An 18,225-nucleotide genomic window follows, 5' to 3' on the forward strand; every position below is an offset into this window, starting at 1 on the left:
ATAATTTATCAGGGGACTGAAATATAGAGAAAGAAAAGCGAATTCACTTTTACTATTTACTAAACTGTCAGGAATCTGTACAGTAGCTTTGAAAGGGAAAGCATTATGAACACCAGGTAATAATCATAAACATATTAAACTGAGTTGGTTTTAACATGTGTTGAAGCATCAGGAGTATGTATTAATAAAATCATTATGGATATCCATATGAATGAAAATAATGGAGAATATGCATGTAGGAAAGAATTTTGGCTGAAAGTATAGGCTACATAGTAAAACATATTGAATAGAACTCAAATTCATGTCCAATCTTGATAATGGAGAATGAGGCTTAAAAATTGTAATGATGATAAGTTTCAGAATCACCTGTGCTTTTAAAAGCTGGAAAGTTTTATTCATGGCTTGGATAGTTTTAGTTTTGTTTATAAGGTTCAATAGATATTCAACAACATAGCATTTATTTACTGAAAGGTCCAATATTATTTTGTATCATATATCTTTTTGATGATAACAATGGGACAATGTATGTTTAAATATGACCACAGTCTTGCATTGATACCTAGGCTTTTTTTTAGGAAGGAAAATATCATTCATCATAGGTGCTGTCATCTGTTACTGTGATTCCTTTAAGTTAGCTACCGTATGTCTCCTTTCATACATCTGTGACTTTTATAATAGACCTGTGGTAAATGTCTAGTGTAAACAGAGATGAACCTCGGTTTAGTTTCATCCAGTTCCTGATCCCTATATTTGAAAATAGACATATGTTCTTAAGAAGTGGCCAAGAATATATATTCCTTCCCCTCTTTGATTTGATAAAAATATTAGTGGACTAGAAATGTGGGGAGAAGGATAGGTAGTGGTGGTGGTGGTGGGTGGGGGGGGGGGCAGTAGCTGTAGTGAACGACACCTCGTAGTAACGGGGGATTTTGAGGAGGGAGAAGTCTAATTAGAAAGGGACCTCTGGTAGTGGTATCACTCCCCCCAGTTTTAATACCGACACCCTTTAGGGGTGAGCGAGCTGGATATATTCCTGGCATTCCATGCAACTTTTTTCTCTGGTATATTTAGCAGTATTTATACCTTTGAAATGTTGCTTTAAGGAGCATTTCACTGGGCGACACAGGTTGAGCCCAGAAATAGATTTTTCCTTCGCCAAAATCCCTTATTTAGGGTTCTGAGGGTTATTATTACATCAGTAGGCCTTTCATCAGATTTTTTTCACTATGATAGTCCATTTAAGACATAACATGATATTTTCCTTATAAGCATATGCAATTTCTATCCAGATACTAAATGTATGTTCCAGTTTTTTATTCTTGATGAGCCTTTAAATTTTTCATAAAGACATGAAGGGAAGGAATGCCAATGCCTAAAGGTATCAAAAAAGGAGTAACCAGTTTTATACTTTCCTTTGCTTCTTATATATTGCTTCTGTGGAAAGCATATATTTATCATACCACCCATTGCAACGATACTGTAGGCTGCTTTACCCCTTTCTTTATAAAGATAACTACATACCTAGACATTAATAATTATTTCTTTTTCAGTTTTATATTGCGTAAAGTGTATGAATAGTTATTTCTCTTTCAGGATTTTCTATTGCCTGATGTGCGTGACAGACAGTTTCTCATTGGTTTCCATAAACGAGCAAAGAAAGTAGGACTGGATATTGAAAATTATAACCAGCTAAAAGAAAAATATGCTCAGTTAGAAGCTGATTTAAACAGACTACGTGACCCTATTAATATTAATTTGCCAAGAAAATAAAGATTATTGTATATCGAAAAGCTTAATGCTAGGTTAACAATCATTCTGTTCTGCGTGAGTAAATTTCTTGATACTGTTCACATTTTCAATGACTGAAATATATCTGTCAGTTTGATGTTGAAGTTTGAGGAATCCTACTAATGAAATGTTCGCGTGCCTTTTTTTTCCAATATTAACAAGACTGTCTTTTCCCAGGCTGAATTTGGAATTTTGATTAACTACCATATTGCCTAGTAATCTATATTTTGTAAATAACAAGTTTCTTTGTGATATAGTGTGCGAGCTGCCAGTTAGGTTTTAACTGAGAAGCGAGGTGAATGCAACTAAACTCTATTAAACAATCATAAAGTTTGTATACAGCGATGTGACGTCACAAAATTCAAATATGATAAAGCATGAACTAGCATGATAACAACAAGTTGGTCTATAACAGTGCAGGGAAGAGCAAGTGATAAGATAAAAAATCAAAACCGTTGCAGTGTACAAGCGTGTATGAAACACGTGCAGTACAATAGTTTTCACTGCAAGATACATAAATTTTCAGAGGTATTTGTACAGTAATTAAATTTTGTGTTACACATATTCTGGGGCTAAAAATTTTCTTTTTGGGACTAGGCTTCTTTGTTGATCTCTAGGACTTTCCAATTTAGAGTATAGCAGGGAATTCTATAAGACTTAATATACCGAAGAAATATTTCCTTCCCTGACCTATGGCCTTTGAACCAATGTGCAGAGCAAGTAAAAGGGAAATCCATGGGTTCAAGATCTATTGAATATGTCATTGCACCTGCAATGCTGAATTTTTCTGCTACCATATGATACGTCACCAAGTGATAACCAAAGCTAACGCTGGAGACAATGCCTCTACTCCTGGTAATCACCTTTTCCTTGGTGAAGGAGTGTTATTTTGCACCCTTACTTATTGAAGGTTAATCAAGATTCTATCTCTACTTCAAAGTTAAGTAAAGTCAATTAGGTTCTGAGTTTATTATTACCTGAATTTATTGTGTTATTGCTAATGCACACAGACTGCTCTTCAATTATTTATGATAATGTAAACACAGCCACATATGAAGACGTTAGAATTCTGGCTTTCACATAGCATGGGAATTAATAATGATAAGATCAACTTTATCTTTTTTTATTACATAATATGTCTTGATTTGTTTTCATACAAATTAATTAGCTGTGTTGTGGCTTTATGGGCCGAGCATGAGACCCTGATACTTGGCTTATCTGCTTGCAATAAGATCAAGTAGCTATGAGTACCAATCCATTAGCAATGTGGGTGAAATAATTTGCCAAGATTTCATGTTCCACAGAGTACTTGTCAAGAAAGGAGCTCCAAGATCTCATTGCCAAAAAGCACAAGATTTTGCAGTGAGGGGTTTTGGTAAGGGGGTTCTGGTGGACTAGTCCGCCAATTAAGTAGATTTTGGGTCGGAGGATGATCTAGACCCTGAAGGGGAGACAGCTTTATTCCTGGGTCAGTTAATGGGGAATTCTGTCTCCCTCCATTAGGAAGCAACCTTCAGGTGCTCCTCCTGGGTTTGGTATATTTGCTAGTAAATCTCTGTCTAGGGCTCTGCTGTGCAAGCTATTGTCCCCTGTAGATGGCTCAGTTATTGCCAAAATAGTGTATGTACCAATCCACTCCCTCTATGGTGGATATTTCTAAGAACCTGCCATTCCCAAAAGTTCTCATGTTCCTCCTGCTCCCTCCACATACCCACTTGAGGATCTTATGGTGCCTGGACCTTAAGGTTTTCAGTTTCAATTGAAAACTCCAGTGGAAGTTGTCTCGCTGTACACGTGTCCTCTTTGGTTTGGTAATGAGGGAGGATTCAGTAGGAACGGCTAACACCTGTAAGTCTGGCATGGAATTTGCTTTCTGTCCTCGCATTAATGTTTTTCTTTGTAGAGGTTAGAGGTTTTGATATTCCCCAGCCTACACCCAGAGAAATATTAGTGATGACACACATGATGGCTCTTAATAGCTGGGTAGAAATAGTTTCACTTGATGGGGTTGGAAGTTGCTTATAAATCTTAGCCTTTTAAAAGTGACATTGGTTGGGAGGACAGTGCCAGTCCTGAATGGTTGAGAGGGTATTGGAATCATTTATGGATATGTTGCTGAAAGTGGATTTCACCCTCCCCCAAAGAATGTAATCCCCTTTTATGGGTGTATACTCGAATTCACAGAAATTTAAGTGTATAGTGAGGTCCTTCTCCCCAAAAGTTTTGAGGCTCGTGAGGAACACATCATTGGAGTGATAGTTTCCATTCTGTTCCTAGGCAATTATGACAGTGAAATTCAGTGCTCAGAAAGCAGTTCTTATTCTGGTGTATATTATGTCCTTTATAGAAGTTGGAGATGCTATTTAATCTCAGATTGCTTATTTGGCTATGGTCATGATACTGTGGAAACCTACATATGAGGTATTCTAGAACTTTACTAAGGCAAAATTCAAGGGAAGACATCATATGTTGGCTATTTGTAATCTGGAGAAGGTTGAAGTTGAAGAATTTCTATATTGTCCTCATCTCAGTCAGTATCTCATTCCCAATGTTTAGTGGATAAAACAAAGGTGAATGCTTTGGGAGCTGCCACTTCACTTTTGGAGAAAGGGAGGAAAGTCTTTCGACCCCTACAGAAAAAGAATAGTGTTAAATTATAAGGGTTACCTGTATGATAAGAGATGAGCAACAATATTGGAGGCACCCTGAGAAAAATGAGCCTCACAGGATTAACCCAGGCTTATGTAAAATATTAACTTATCCTTGAATTAGTAGAGGCATAACCAAAAGTTTGTCATATTTTTTCTAAAAATTAATATATGCATAACAAATTCCTGAATACAAAATATGTTTATCTACTATCTATCTACCATGGCACTTCTCCCAATTTTGTGGGTAGCCGACATCAAAAGAAGCAGAGGGTTTTTTTCTCTTTGTACCTCCTTGCCTGACAAGATACTCAGCCAAGTTTAGTTGGCACTGCTAGAGTGCTACAGCCCCCCTCCCCCCATTTTCCACCACATATGAAGCTTCATATGCTGACTCCCCCATTGCCACGGCCTAAGGTGGCAGCCGGGCCTAATGGAACATCGTCACAATCGCTTGCCATTCATTTCTATTTTTAACACAATCTTTTGCCTCTCACATCATTCCTTCTGTTACCTAGGGCTTTCTTCATTCTATCCATCCATCCAAACCTTGGCTTTCGTCTTGAACTTCTTTCATTCATCACCTTCTTCAGCAGACGACCATTTTCCATTCTCTCTATACAGTATATGGCCAAACCATTTCAATATATATCATATCCACTCAAGCTGCTAATTCATTTTTCACACCCATTCTCACTCTTATTACTTCTTTCCTAACCCTATCCAACTGAGATACACTGACCATACTCCTTGAACACTCCATCTCGAACACATTCAATATCTGTCTCACTGTTACTTTCCTGTAATTTAAAGATTTCTATGGACTTTATATTGATGCGTAAATAAGCATATCTCTATGTATATTCTGTGCAGTATATACAGTATATATATGTGCATAAGTTAATAATTATCACTATTGTTGCTATATTCAGTAACTTGAAAGTTAATTCCAATTTTCACAACCAGAAAAAGCACATTAGTTTTTATAATTATCATGTTTTGGTTGCAACCGTTTTCGTAATTAATGTGTTGCATTGTCTCCAAGGACTTTCCTGTAAACGGTTGGGAAACCCAACACAACAAGAAATACTGTACCAAAGTAATATTGTCTCCCCTCCTGTAGGGCCAGTGTTTCAACATACAAAACACAGACTCATTGTGTATCAGTGTTATTGTTATATTAACTACTGTACTGTACAGTATTGTATACGAAATACCATACTTTAACAGTAGTAATGCTGATTTAAGCTCTGTACAGTACGGTGAGTTTGAATGGTGTGAGTCGACCTGCCGAAAACAGAGATCACTTACAAGTGTTACTGTAGCTAATTAAGCTGTACTGTAGTGATATCAGCAAGTATTGCTAGTTAGGAACAACAGTGCTTTGTTGTAACTGTATGTATTACATGTATGTATAAGTATGGCGATAACTTGTGTTATGCGTACCGTAGTCTTAGTACACCTGTTTACAGGTACTGTACACTTACTGAAATCTGTTCATTAATTAACAATAATTTTACATACTGTGATAGGAACTAAGTAAAACAATACAGTATTAGGCAGTACAGTGGGTTACGTATTGTGTTAGACAACCACGTGTCAGCAATGGGCAGTGAGTTGTTAGATTAGGAGATAACTCACCGTAGGGCAGCAAGTATTTGTGGATTCTCGCTTTTTGCACCTGTCTCTGTTACCTAACCCCCTTGAATAAAGAGGGCTTGCTGTATAGATAATGGCCTCCAAGATAATTAAGAAATATGGTAAGAAGATGATTACCTCAGAGGTAAAAACCGGCGTCAATGACCTTCGCTGTCAGGATGCCAGCGTACTCTAAATCAATCTATCAGAGTTAAAAAAGATAAATTATCAAGAAGAATGGTCATGGTATGCCGGCAGCAGACATGACAAAAATGTACAATTGTACAACATCCACGATTTATAAATTTCAGAAGAAAGAAGAAATATAAGTAATCGATACTGCAAAAAGAGTCCTGACCTTGACAAAATAATGGCCCCGTGTTTTTGATAACATTGAAAACTGGGTTTGCTGACAAAGGAAGAGTCAGTGGGGTGGCCTCTTCTATGGAGGTTGAAGAGAGGGATCTAGTAAGAAACCTTTTGACTATCTGGTGCTGGATGTGTACTTTGGCCTGATTCAAAGACATTTTAATGCAGAATATAAAGATTTTTCTGTTTCCACAATCACGTTGGTATACCAAGGAACCATCCCTTATGACATGCCCCCAGCTTAACCCAAGAGGTACTCCTGATGACAAAAGGCAGTCTCAGAGGTTGGGGGTGTCATTCTTGATCACAGTTTGCTTGATGCTTGGGGGTTATGAATTACAGTTCTATTCAGAAAACACTCTTCTTGGCCTAAACAGTCAAGATGAGATTAGAGTTAAAGAGAAACATGTTGCTGAAAGGAGACTTCACCCTGCCCAAGGTATGTAATCCCTTTTTCAGGGTACCCTAAGAAGTTTGAAGGATTCATAGAACTTGAAAGTTTTTCATGAAGTATTTCTAACCCAAGAAAATAGAAGACAGTTTTCCTTCTATTCCAGATTCTCAAGAAAACAGAATTTAATTATCGACCGACCTTCTATAATCTGATTGCTGTTATGACATCTTTGGAAGTGGGTATCTCAGATCTTAGATAGTGACCCTCTATGAAAGTGAGAGACTGATTTTGACCACATCTAAAAATGAAGAGACCCTTTATTTATAAGGCTCCAGTCCATAATAAGGGTCAGCATCAGTTCCAGAAGCAACCTGCAAACAGACAAGAACTCCATACCCGTCTCAAGCCTTTCAAGTCTGCAGCAAGGTTTCCTCGAGACGAATATAGGCAGCAACATCATCCTGCTCAGGTAGAAACTCTAATCTCGGATAGTTCAAGATTTTTACACAGGGAAAAGAGTAACTGGAAACAGACCAAGGAAAACCGGGATGCTGGTTAGTTTCACTGAGGTAAAAGATCTCTACAAGAAATGTCCAAAGGTTGGTGGTTATCTCCATCATTTTCAGGAACATTGGATCTTTTCTTTGCAGGAACAGGGCAAAAGGTTGTAGTTAGTCATTGGTTTCATAACCACCACCGTAATACCAATTCTATCTGGCCATAACCTTGGAACTCATCTCCTTTGTAAGTAAAATTATGAAAAAAGAAGACAAAGAAAAAGCAAGTTCCTAAAATTTCAGGGCAGTGTGCCAAAGAAAGACAGGCCCGAAAGAAGAGTGATCTTCAACCTAACTTGTCTCAACAAACACATTTCATGGGCATTCAAGATGACACCCATTATGCATGTCCATGGATAGAGAATGGGTCATGCACAATGATCTTATGTATATTTATCTATATTTAGACATTGCATGACAAGGGAAATGACCTGTTCCTTAGGTCTACTTCTCATACTTGGTCCCAGTTACTACACCAAGAGGTTTGGACCTATACTATAGATCCAAAGATGCTTATTGGCATGTCCCAATAACTCCCCACTGGTGACCTTAGAGTTTCAGCTCAGGACGAGTTCATACAGGTTTAAAGTGATGCCTTTCAACCTCAATTTAGCAACAAGGATGTTCACAAAACTAGAAGATTCAGTTATCAAACTCCTTTAGTTGCAGTGAGTTCAGGTCATAGCCTAGCTGGACGACTGGCTAGTCTGGGCAGAGACGGAAGAATTCTGCCTCAGGTACATAAATCAAATCTTGAAAGTTCTTCAGGACTTTGGTTTCCTGATCAATTTCACAAAACCAATACTTATCCTTAGAAGGATATTCCAGTGGCTAAGTCTTTATTGGAGTGTGTCAAAAGCCACTCTAAGCCTGAAAAAGCATGTCAGCAAAGAATTTTACGCAAGATCAATTCTTTTTTATGGAGTAGCTTCAGTTTGCTTCAGCAGGCAACCCAGTTTTGAAGAACAGGTTGCAAAACCTCAATTTGTTGTGGAGAACAGCAGCTTGGAAGGGGTTTTAAGATAATCGAGTGGAGTTACCTAGTTGCTGCAATAGAATTCTCAGACCTTGTGCCTTGACAAAGGCCTTCCTCATGGCGGCCTTGTTGGTCCTTATCTTGATATCCCTGATCCTTCACAGAGACACATCAAAGTCAGGTTGGGGAGGTTATTCAGAGAAGATATATGCGTTTATGAAATTAGTCCCTCAGTTTGCAGCATTTCACAAAATTATCTTTTAATTGATGGCAGTTTTTCTGGTGTTAATGAGGTTTAGTCTAAGAAGGAACTTTCATACCAAAATTTTCATTGACAACTAGGTAGCAGTTTGTTGTTTCAGGAAAGAAGGATCCTGCTTAAGAATTCTCAATCATTTGATTCTCCCAATTATAAAGTTCCTTCTTGAGAGAGATTTTTTCCTCTCCTGATCCACATTTGGCACTCTCATATGATAACAGACGCCATATCCAGACATACATCCCTGGACACAGTGTGTGGCCTAGTATCCAAGCTCCTTCCAAGAGACCCTTGAGATTTTCACGGACTCCCAAGTGGCAATGGTCACATCAAAAGAGAACCACTTGCTTCTTCTATACGTAGCTCCGAATATGGATTCTCAAGCTGTGGCAAAAGATTTGAACCTTTACTGGAACAGATAGACTTTTAAGGGACAGCTGTGCTTGTAGATCTACAATGGCCGAACAGCCCGTGGTTTTTACTGCTCCAGTGTCTAATACTGAAGTTACACCCTCTTGGATTAGCATGGCTATGTTAGAGAGTAGGGAATCTGAATATCTTTGCTTCCTTCTTTCTGACGCGGAACTTTTCCGCTTGGAATTTTTCTTCCGTATGTAAGGAAGGGAATTTCCAGCATACAACGTGACATATTTGTTGGGCTGTAAGGTTTTCTTTCACCAGACAATACCAGTTGGTGTGAAAGGCATGGAATGTCTTCCTAGGGATAGGTTGCCGTGCCAGATAACCCCAGACTTCTTGGCTTCTTTTTCTGGTCTGCCTCTTTGAAAATAGAAAGCTTAAGCCATCAACAGTTTTGTCATACAAATTGTCTTTGACAGAATCGCTCAAGTGAGCTTTTAACATGAAGTTACACTCAGACATGTTTCACAAGATTACTTAGTCTTTTACTTTACAATGACATTCATGTCTTCTGAAGGTACAGTAGTTTCATTCAAAATACCCAGACCAATAATTCTGTTTCAACAGGGACAATCTATTATTCTAATGACCTCCATTATCAAGAAAGCTGATCGTCTATTCCTCCCGAAACCCCACAATGTGAGAAAAATTGCTTCCTTGTATTCAATTTCAGGACAACCAGAGCTTTACAGTCTGGTCTGGGCATAGAGAGACAACTTTTCTGTGGTATTTTAAATCCTATTGGATTCCCTGTTCCAAGCTGTTAAAGGAAATTCCTTGGAGACAGCACCTGCCCAAAAACTGGTTTTTCTTTCATTTATGGGTTCTTGATGCCTATTTACTAAGCATAAGTTGTACCACATTGAGTTAGAAATTTGAAAAAATTTTCCCAACCAAAACTGCATACAGTATTCTAATCTTACATTATATGACCTTATGGCATATGTGTGCCCCTTGAATTTCATTTAAAATATCAAAATTTACTGGACTAATAGATTGATACACTATTTTGCTTCTTTATCTTTACAATATATTTTTCCTATCTGTAGAAAGAAATATTTGGACATTCCCTTTGTTTGGTATGATGTTATATATTTCTTTTTATAACCATGATTTAAAACATTTTTGTGTTCTATATTGTACTATTACTTGTAATGTGATAAAGCTTTATGAATAGAAATGCATTGAAAATAATTACATTATAGATATTCAATATTTAATCTCTTCACAGGACTTTGTTTTACCAGAGGTGCGTGATCGGCAGTTTTTAATTAGCTTCCATAAGAGAGCTAAAAAAGTAGGAATGGACGTGGAAAAATATAATCGGCTAAAGGATAGAATCGCTCAGCTAGAAAATGATCTTGATAGGCTGCGAGATCCCCTGTCTCTCAATTTACCTCACAGTGCCCCCAAGGATGCTGACACAGCAGAAGCTCCATTAGCCAAGGCACAAAAACACATCAAAAACTTGTTGGGGCTGAAAAATGAAAAGTAGCTCTGATATTTTGATTGATTAGAATGATACTGAAATGCAGGAATTTTGTAATTTAGATTTTTTTAGCATAAGTTGGACAAGTTGATAGTTGTCCCGATGCACAAAGTTGCTCAGCCAAGCCTTAGCAACATTTTAATGAAATCATGTGAGTGATGGGAGTCTTACTGCCAATTTCATTGTTTTATATATAATAACTTGGTGAAATATGAAGAATTGTTATTTGAAGTTGGGTATTCTTCAGGTTGGAATTCAAATGAGAGCTGTGGTATGTAGTAGTACCCAGAGCCTTTTGATAAATATAGAAATGCAACATTCAGTTATGGCTCTGAGAATACCAGCCATTTTGAACTTGTATCATCATGCTGACTTTGAAGCAACGTGACATTAAAGGCTCCAAGTAACATGAGACTTCCTTTTTAAATTGAATAACCTCTTGAACTTTTCCTCATTGATGCAGTACAAGCTTTTTAAATTGATTATATTGAAATGATTTGATGATATATTATGATGTATTAGGATTTTAAAAAACTTTTCACTCCTCTTTTACTAGCTTTTTAGGAAAGGCTTTTGCATCTTCCATTTATGATACAGTATTTGGAAATTTACTTTCATATGTAAAACAAAACTGGATATTAAATCTTTTTATTTGAAATCATGTAGTTCTTTGAGTCATATTCAGCATTTAGACCAAGTTTGTCAGGACATAATTTTTTACAAATTGGAAGCATGAAATCAAATGGTGATCATCATTTAGAAATCTCAGGATCTTAGGGATGACATTTTAATAATTTCTGTAAGACAAGTAAAATCCCTTTAATTTTTCTTTTACAATCATACTTTAATCATAAAACAATAATGATTTTGTGCACATTAACATTTTTACATTTTGTAGGTCAAACAGATAATTACAGTAGTAGTTAATGTATCTAAAGAAAGATTTATATTCCATTTAAAATCAAGTAAATTTCTATTTATCCAAAGAAAATAGTTTCTCAAGAGTACTTAAAAAGAGTAGAAATGGCTTGTGAACAGCATATTGAAATTGCAGTACTATATGAAAGCCTGAACATGTTACATTAATATATCTAGGAGTTGAATGCAAACTGAAAAGTTGTGAAAGCCTTAATTTTCTTTTTGTCTGGCTTCCTTATGAAATCAAAGAAGCGTATCAAAAAGCACAAATGTACTTATGTACGACAGTTGTTTTGTATGTAATGTGTACATCAGTATATACAGTATATGAATGGATTGTTTCTATAAGCATTTAAAAAATAGCAAGTCATTATTAATTGTTTAAACTGTTAATTATTTAATGCAATGGCTTTTAAGAGTAAAATTTGTTGATCGATGCAGTATTAGAAGTTTGTAATATATTTTATCATTTAATACAATACTGTATATAGTGTGCTAATATTTTCTTTGTATGAAATACAAGCAACTATTTACACTTGTTTTATAACTATTTTTGGCAATTTTATTTAGTGAATTAGTGATCAAAGTAGTGTTGCAAAATTTTCGTAGATAATAGATTATCACAAGGCACTGTTATAGGATTTGAGTCAACTGCTTAACTATGTGTCTTCCGACAATGAAGGACTTGTTGACAACTAGGGAAAATTGGTTTGCTTTGTCTACCCAGTGAAAGAGTTTATCAACAGTTGTCTCTGTGGGATGTATCTGCCACATTATCCTAATCCCTTCAATGGAACCAGACACTACTTTTTTGAGTAATTGTCTCATCACAATTACATTAATTGCTTGATATTATATATACATATATATTTTGCAACACTGTATTACCATAAAATATGCAGTTTTCCTTAGGTTATAAAGAGTAGTTTCTCTCTTGTTCTGTTGTTTCCTCTTCCTCTTGAGAAAGCTTTAGCATTGGATGGCATTGTAAACTGGTTAGCTATCCATGAGAGCCATCCTTCCTTAGCTGCCGCCAGGTTTTGGCAAGCAATTACTGATGACCTCGTCGTTTATAGGGTCAGGGGGTGATAATGGTTACTATTAGTTTTGTATTACTGGTTGTTAAAGCTAGTCTTTCACAATGTCATTGGTTGATGTTTACTAATATGTAGCCAGTTTTTAAGCATTTTTATAGTGTTATCCTAATAGGGAGAAAAGAAAGTTTTTAGCAATACATATTTTATATCAATATAGTTATTATTCATTGGCTAAGGTGAAACTTTTTATATGACATCTATGTCATAAGGATCTTATAAAACAGTATTCTCAATTCAAGTAACTTTAAAACCTTCTCATCTTCTATTTGAAAACTATCTTAATATCAATCTTAACCCTATTTAATCTGTCGTCTTAGGTCTAAATTTCCTATTTATTCTAATTAAGCTATAATATAAGTATACACAGAAAACTTGAATTAACTTTTCCATTAACATTTTGTATAAGCAAAAAAAAAAAATATGAAAAAATAGGCTGATAAACCATGTGCATTAAGGAAACCAGTCAAGTGAAACAAAAAATAATTGTGGTGTGTATTTTCTAAAATCACAAACTTGAAATACTTTTAAGAATTTTTTTATAAATAATAATATAAAAGTTTTGTGCATGATGCTTTCAAACAAACACGTTGCTTTTGTTAATAGATACAGTAATTTAAAATATAAAACATTATACTTCACGATAAACACATTTCATGTATAACATTTTTTACCAGTAGGCTTACAATTTTCATCTTAAAGATGAAGTCATAAGTTAAAGTTATCATTGATGGAGGCCATATATTTGTCTTGGGATTAAAAGGGTATAATTTTTATTTTTTGCAAATATAGTGTAAATTTTAGAATACTGTTAAATGAACAAAAAACAGTGAATGTTTTATGTACATGCTGAAAAATATTCAAGAATTTTAATGGTTATAGATACCGTACTGTACTTATTCACTTTGATAGGTTTTTGTTGTTGAAAGTGTACAATATTACATAAATTATTATTCAATACTTCATATACAGCTCATAATTTTTTGTGCTTGATTTCTTCCACATGAATGGTCATGTAATTGAGCTAGTAGAAATGATTTACTTATAGAATTTATTGATTCTTATAATTTATTTATTTAACATTTTATGTTTTGAGGTAAAATTTGTCAATCATGAACAAACATATCCAGTAAATAATGAACTGTAGGCCAGCAAATATTGACAATTAGATGACTAAAATATAGATATCAAACTGGTGCTATCCCAATGTAAGCTGACCTCGAGTTCATCAGTTATTACAGTACCATCAACAGCCAGATTAAATTGACTTCTATCATTCTGTTAGATAGTCTGCAGTTATACTAAATTGCAAGTTATTAGCAAAATAACTTTGCCAAAGGCTTTGCTTTGCATTGTTTTATCATTTACACGAACCCTCCGAGTATCAAGTCCTCACTTTAACTAAAAAGGAGATGAAATAGATCTGGTATTTTTATACTTATTTTTGATGGGATATATTTGTCCTTTACAGTGTCACTTAAATTGTTTATTTACTTCCTTTGTATCTCCTAAAGAGATTATTATTAAAATATTTGAGTCGAATGGTTCTGCAGATTTTAAAACTTTTGCACAAGCCAAATCTAATTGGGATTAGAATATCTAATAATAAATGCAATCAAAGCCCTTTTCTTCCCACTGAATAACTTTCTTTCATTTTCATTATGATGCTGATCTGCCCACTTATTAAGGATTTTCCTCATTGCCATACAGTACACACATTCTCATTTAGACAGTATGTTGACATTCATTGCTAAATTTTGTACCTCATAATTATATTGTAGAATTTTGCAGGATGGTACATAATATGTGATAATTTTTGCTATGCATATTTGTGTACACGATATAACAAATATTAAGAAGAAATTCAACCGGACTTTTAATTGTGTTTTGATTTGTCGTAAATCTGTAATACTGACATAGAGAAATGATACAGCATATCCAGAAATTTACAGATCCTTTTATTATTAGTTATATGATGTTGCTCTCATTGTGTGCACTTTTGAGCATCTACTTTCTTTAATACAATAACGACTTCAGGTTTTCTGTGTATATGTTAGTAGAAAGCGAATTTCTCACATTTACAATTGTCTTCTGATATCTAAACCAGTGTTCCTGCCAATGACACTTTTACACACGAATCCAGACTTTTTCCATTGATTGACATCTACCTACAATCTGGACTTCTATTGCAAAAACAGGTGTAGTTTTTGCACAAAATTACCACTAGATTTATAAATGTTATCAGATTGTAAGCAAAAATTTACATAGAGCCTTTTGTAATGGTTTATACAATAGAATTTATGAGGAGTACACAGTATGGCTGGATTTACTAAATGATGCTATGATTACATACTTGCCATTAAGGTAATTCTAGAAAAGAAATTGTATTTAATATTTTGTTGCAAATTACTTAAATATTTTAAAGTGTATAAACATGGGACAAGTTGTCATAGTTAATCCCTTAGTGGAATGTATATTTTTTTTCTATACTCTATATAGTATTTGGAAATATTCATATACTATGCATATTTTTTTCCAACTTTATTGGTATTTTTATGGTGACCAGGAATTGTTGTTTTACAGGATTATTCTTTTTTGCATACAAGATGGTTTACATATATGACCATATTTTGTAAGTTTCAAGTTTGGATAGGTTTGGTTTATGATTGGGGAAACTTGAAAGTTTCTGTTCAAAGGTAACAGGTGTTTTGTCATCATTGTTCTCAATAATCTTGCTTTATTAAGATGTCTTGTAAAAACTATGTACACAGTGTGCATTTAATTTTAATTAATGTATTAAGTAAGCCACCTTGTAAGTAATGAATAAATTAGATGCCTTTGATTGGATTTTGTGATACTAATATATATATGTTTATATCACTTGCATGATATTTTTTGTTAAAATTTTCACTTTGAGTATGAACTTCATTAGTATTCTTTTATGACCAAATTAAAAGTGTTTGGATTAAACAAGTGTAAGAGTGATTAAATTGGTTGTGATATGAGATACAGGTATGAAAACATTGCACTTGAAATTTTTCTCTTTTGATAAACTGTACAAACATCACAGAAGAATATTGAATATTGCAGCAAGATGGTGATATCAATATCTGTCATGTTATCTATGATGTACCTGGCCAAAATTATCTTCTTTTTTTTTTTTTTTTTTTGTGTACTTTTATCAAGTCAAAATTTTTCAGGCACTTCATGGCATTAGAGTGCTTTGAGTCCTATACAAACAGTTGTTTTCTTGTTCAGAAAAAAATGGCCAGAAGGTCAGGAACGGGAAAATAAGACTTATGGTTATTAAGTGTACATATATATGGCACCTACATGATCAGCTTTGTGTATAAGTCTACAACTTGCTGTCCACATTTTTAGTATTAATGGAGTTCCTAAATTGTGTACACTGAATTTTATTGCAAAATTGTGTGAAACTACAGTATAGTATATTGCGTTCAAGGCATAAGGTATGAAGTCACAAAATAAACTTATATATGTGATCTTCTTTTTGACAAGTAAGTAATTGAGCAGTAGTTTGTTTTTTAATTAAACTCAGGTTATGTATAGCTAGATACTACCATCACCTAGAAAATTGATATTATACACAAAATCATATATATGTATCTTGGCATTGATCATATACCTGTACACTACTTTTCTAGGGTAATTACACTGGAATTCATAGTTTTGTCTTTTATTTATATGAGGTTTTTTAATTAAACTTTTAGCTCCTGTAATATAATGTAAAATAAAACTTGTTAAACATTTTTAATATGAACTCTTAATTTTCACAAGCTAACTTTCTTCTGAAAATGCAAAGCACATCACATCAATGTAATTTTCCAATTTTCTCTCGATACATTACAATATTTTCAACATATAGCCATTTAGTTTTATGAGACAACAAACACCTTATTGTTGATGGTGACCATTGTGAAATAGCAACTTAGATCTGAATCTTGAGTCAGATCCCCATGTCTTAGCCCCTTTACATTAGTTGGGGAGCAATTGCCTAAGTTGTTGCAACTCAATTCTCAGCTCTGTTTAAATGTTCTAGTAACTAAGTTGATAAAGCTTTCTCCTGTATTGCACTCCATTTTCCTTTTTTTTCTTTTAGGACAAGAATTTTGTTGAAAAACCCTGCAGAATCTCACCACTTTGCTAGTCACCATGAAAAAAAAAAAAACTTTAAACACTCGGAACAAAACTTATAAAAATTGAAAATAAATTGAATAAAACAAAACTTTTATTCTCATACATTGCACTTATAATTTGACATTGCCCCTTGATTTTTAGCACTTAATTAAGTTTGGCACAGAAGGGGCAAGTCCTTGAAATTTTAAGCATCACATTCTTCAAACCCAAACTTCCAAAAGAGATCTATCAACTTGGGTATAAAAATTTTCCCTCCTGCTATGGTATTCAATCTTACTAGGCCATTCTATCTTTTAAATGCAGTGATCTTTGAATATTGCACTGGCATCTTTTAATCTCCATAGTGTTTTATAAGGAGAAAGTTAATTATTTTTAAATACTGTATCAGCATACCTCATTCCTTTAATTGTTGTATTCTTTGGAAGAAAATGTAAACCACCAGTACTCCTTTACCCTTTAAAGCTTCCTCAAACTATCACAGGAGCAGAATGTTTTAAAATTTTTACAGTATACTTTCATATGAGGTTGTTTGATCCTTGAGGTCTCCATACCGTCTTGTTGGCCATTCAAATGACACGGAAGAAAGCTCATAACTAATACAACAAATTCCCAGCCCATTTCACTCCAGTGCAAATGACCTTGAAAAATCATTCAATAACTTTTTGTTCATGGCATCTTTGCCACAAGGTGAAATAGCATCCAAAGGTCTTTCTGTGATTAAAATGTTATATGGTCTCCAAGGACCTTCCTTTCCAGCCCAAGGTCTTTTTGTGATTAAAATGTTATGTGGTCTCCAAGGACCTTCCTTTCCAGCCCAAGGTCTTTTTGTGATTAAAATGTTATGTGGTCTCCAAGGACCTTCCTTTCCAGCCCAAGGTCTTTTTGTGATTAAAATGTTATTGTGGTCTTCAGGACTTAACCTTGAAAGGCTAGAACAAGGAATCCACTACAACATGATTACCAAAGAAATATTGTCTCCTTTGCTCTAGGTCAAGTATATCAATGTGCAAAGCACCTTGGTAGCTGAAAGTTATCTGCTATAAGTGACGGTGTGCACAATATCCCAGAAAAAAACCATCATTCCAGTCATTGCCAGTGTGCCTAAGTAACGATAAACCCTCAATAATCATTCACGTTGAATTGTTGAAGGATACTGTACACAAAGTATCTTTGAGTGACCAATCACTTCAAGAACATTATTAACTTGAGTGCAGGCAGTCGTCTACTTATGAACTATGCGACTCACAACTTCGACTTTATGGTCACTTTTGCTACTGGGATAAGTTTGTTGGAAATATTACACTAATAGGACAAATATTTCCTTAGAAATATTGTAATATATTTTCTTTCATAAAAATTAATTACATGGTAATTTCTCTTGGTAAGTTAGTATTTTCTTTTATTGATGATATACAATATCCATTTTTACATAAAAAACACATTAAGAAAAATCCTAATGTCTTTCCAGTTCACATCATACGTCTGGAGACTGCATATTCCTGGTAGAAAGCAAGCGA

At 34.6% G+C, this 18,225-nt stretch overlaps 1 protein-coding gene across 5 annotated transcripts in view; it reads left to right on the forward strand.

Moving 5' to 3' along the window:
* LOC137649946 (calcium uniporter protein, mitochondrial-like) overlaps positions 1-16,320 on the forward strand; it is a 799,430-nt gene extending 783,110 nt beyond the window's left edge. For 4 of the 5 annotated variants that reach the window (XM_068382909.1, XM_068382906.1, XM_068382907.1 and 1 more), the window contains one exon: positions 10,281-16,320. In XM_068382909.1, coding sequence (XP_068239010.1) covers positions 10,281-10,544 — 264 coding nt within the window. In that variant the 3' untranslated portion in view covers positions 10,545-16,320. Of the gene's footprint in view, positions 1-1,593; positions 1,825-10,280 lie in introns of all 5 variants that reach the window. The other variant, XR_011045882.1, reaches the window with a different exon arrangement.
* Positions 16,321-18,225: the final 1,905 nt, after the last annotated feature.

The sequence above is a fragment of the Palaemon carinicauda genome, chromosome 11 (genome assembly GCF_036898095.1).
Source record: "Palaemon carinicauda isolate YSFRI2023 chromosome 11, ASM3689809v2, whole genome shotgun sequence".
NCBI classification, from domain to species: domain Eukaryota; kingdom Metazoa; phylum Arthropoda; class Malacostraca; order Decapoda; family Palaemonidae; genus Palaemon; species Palaemon carinicauda.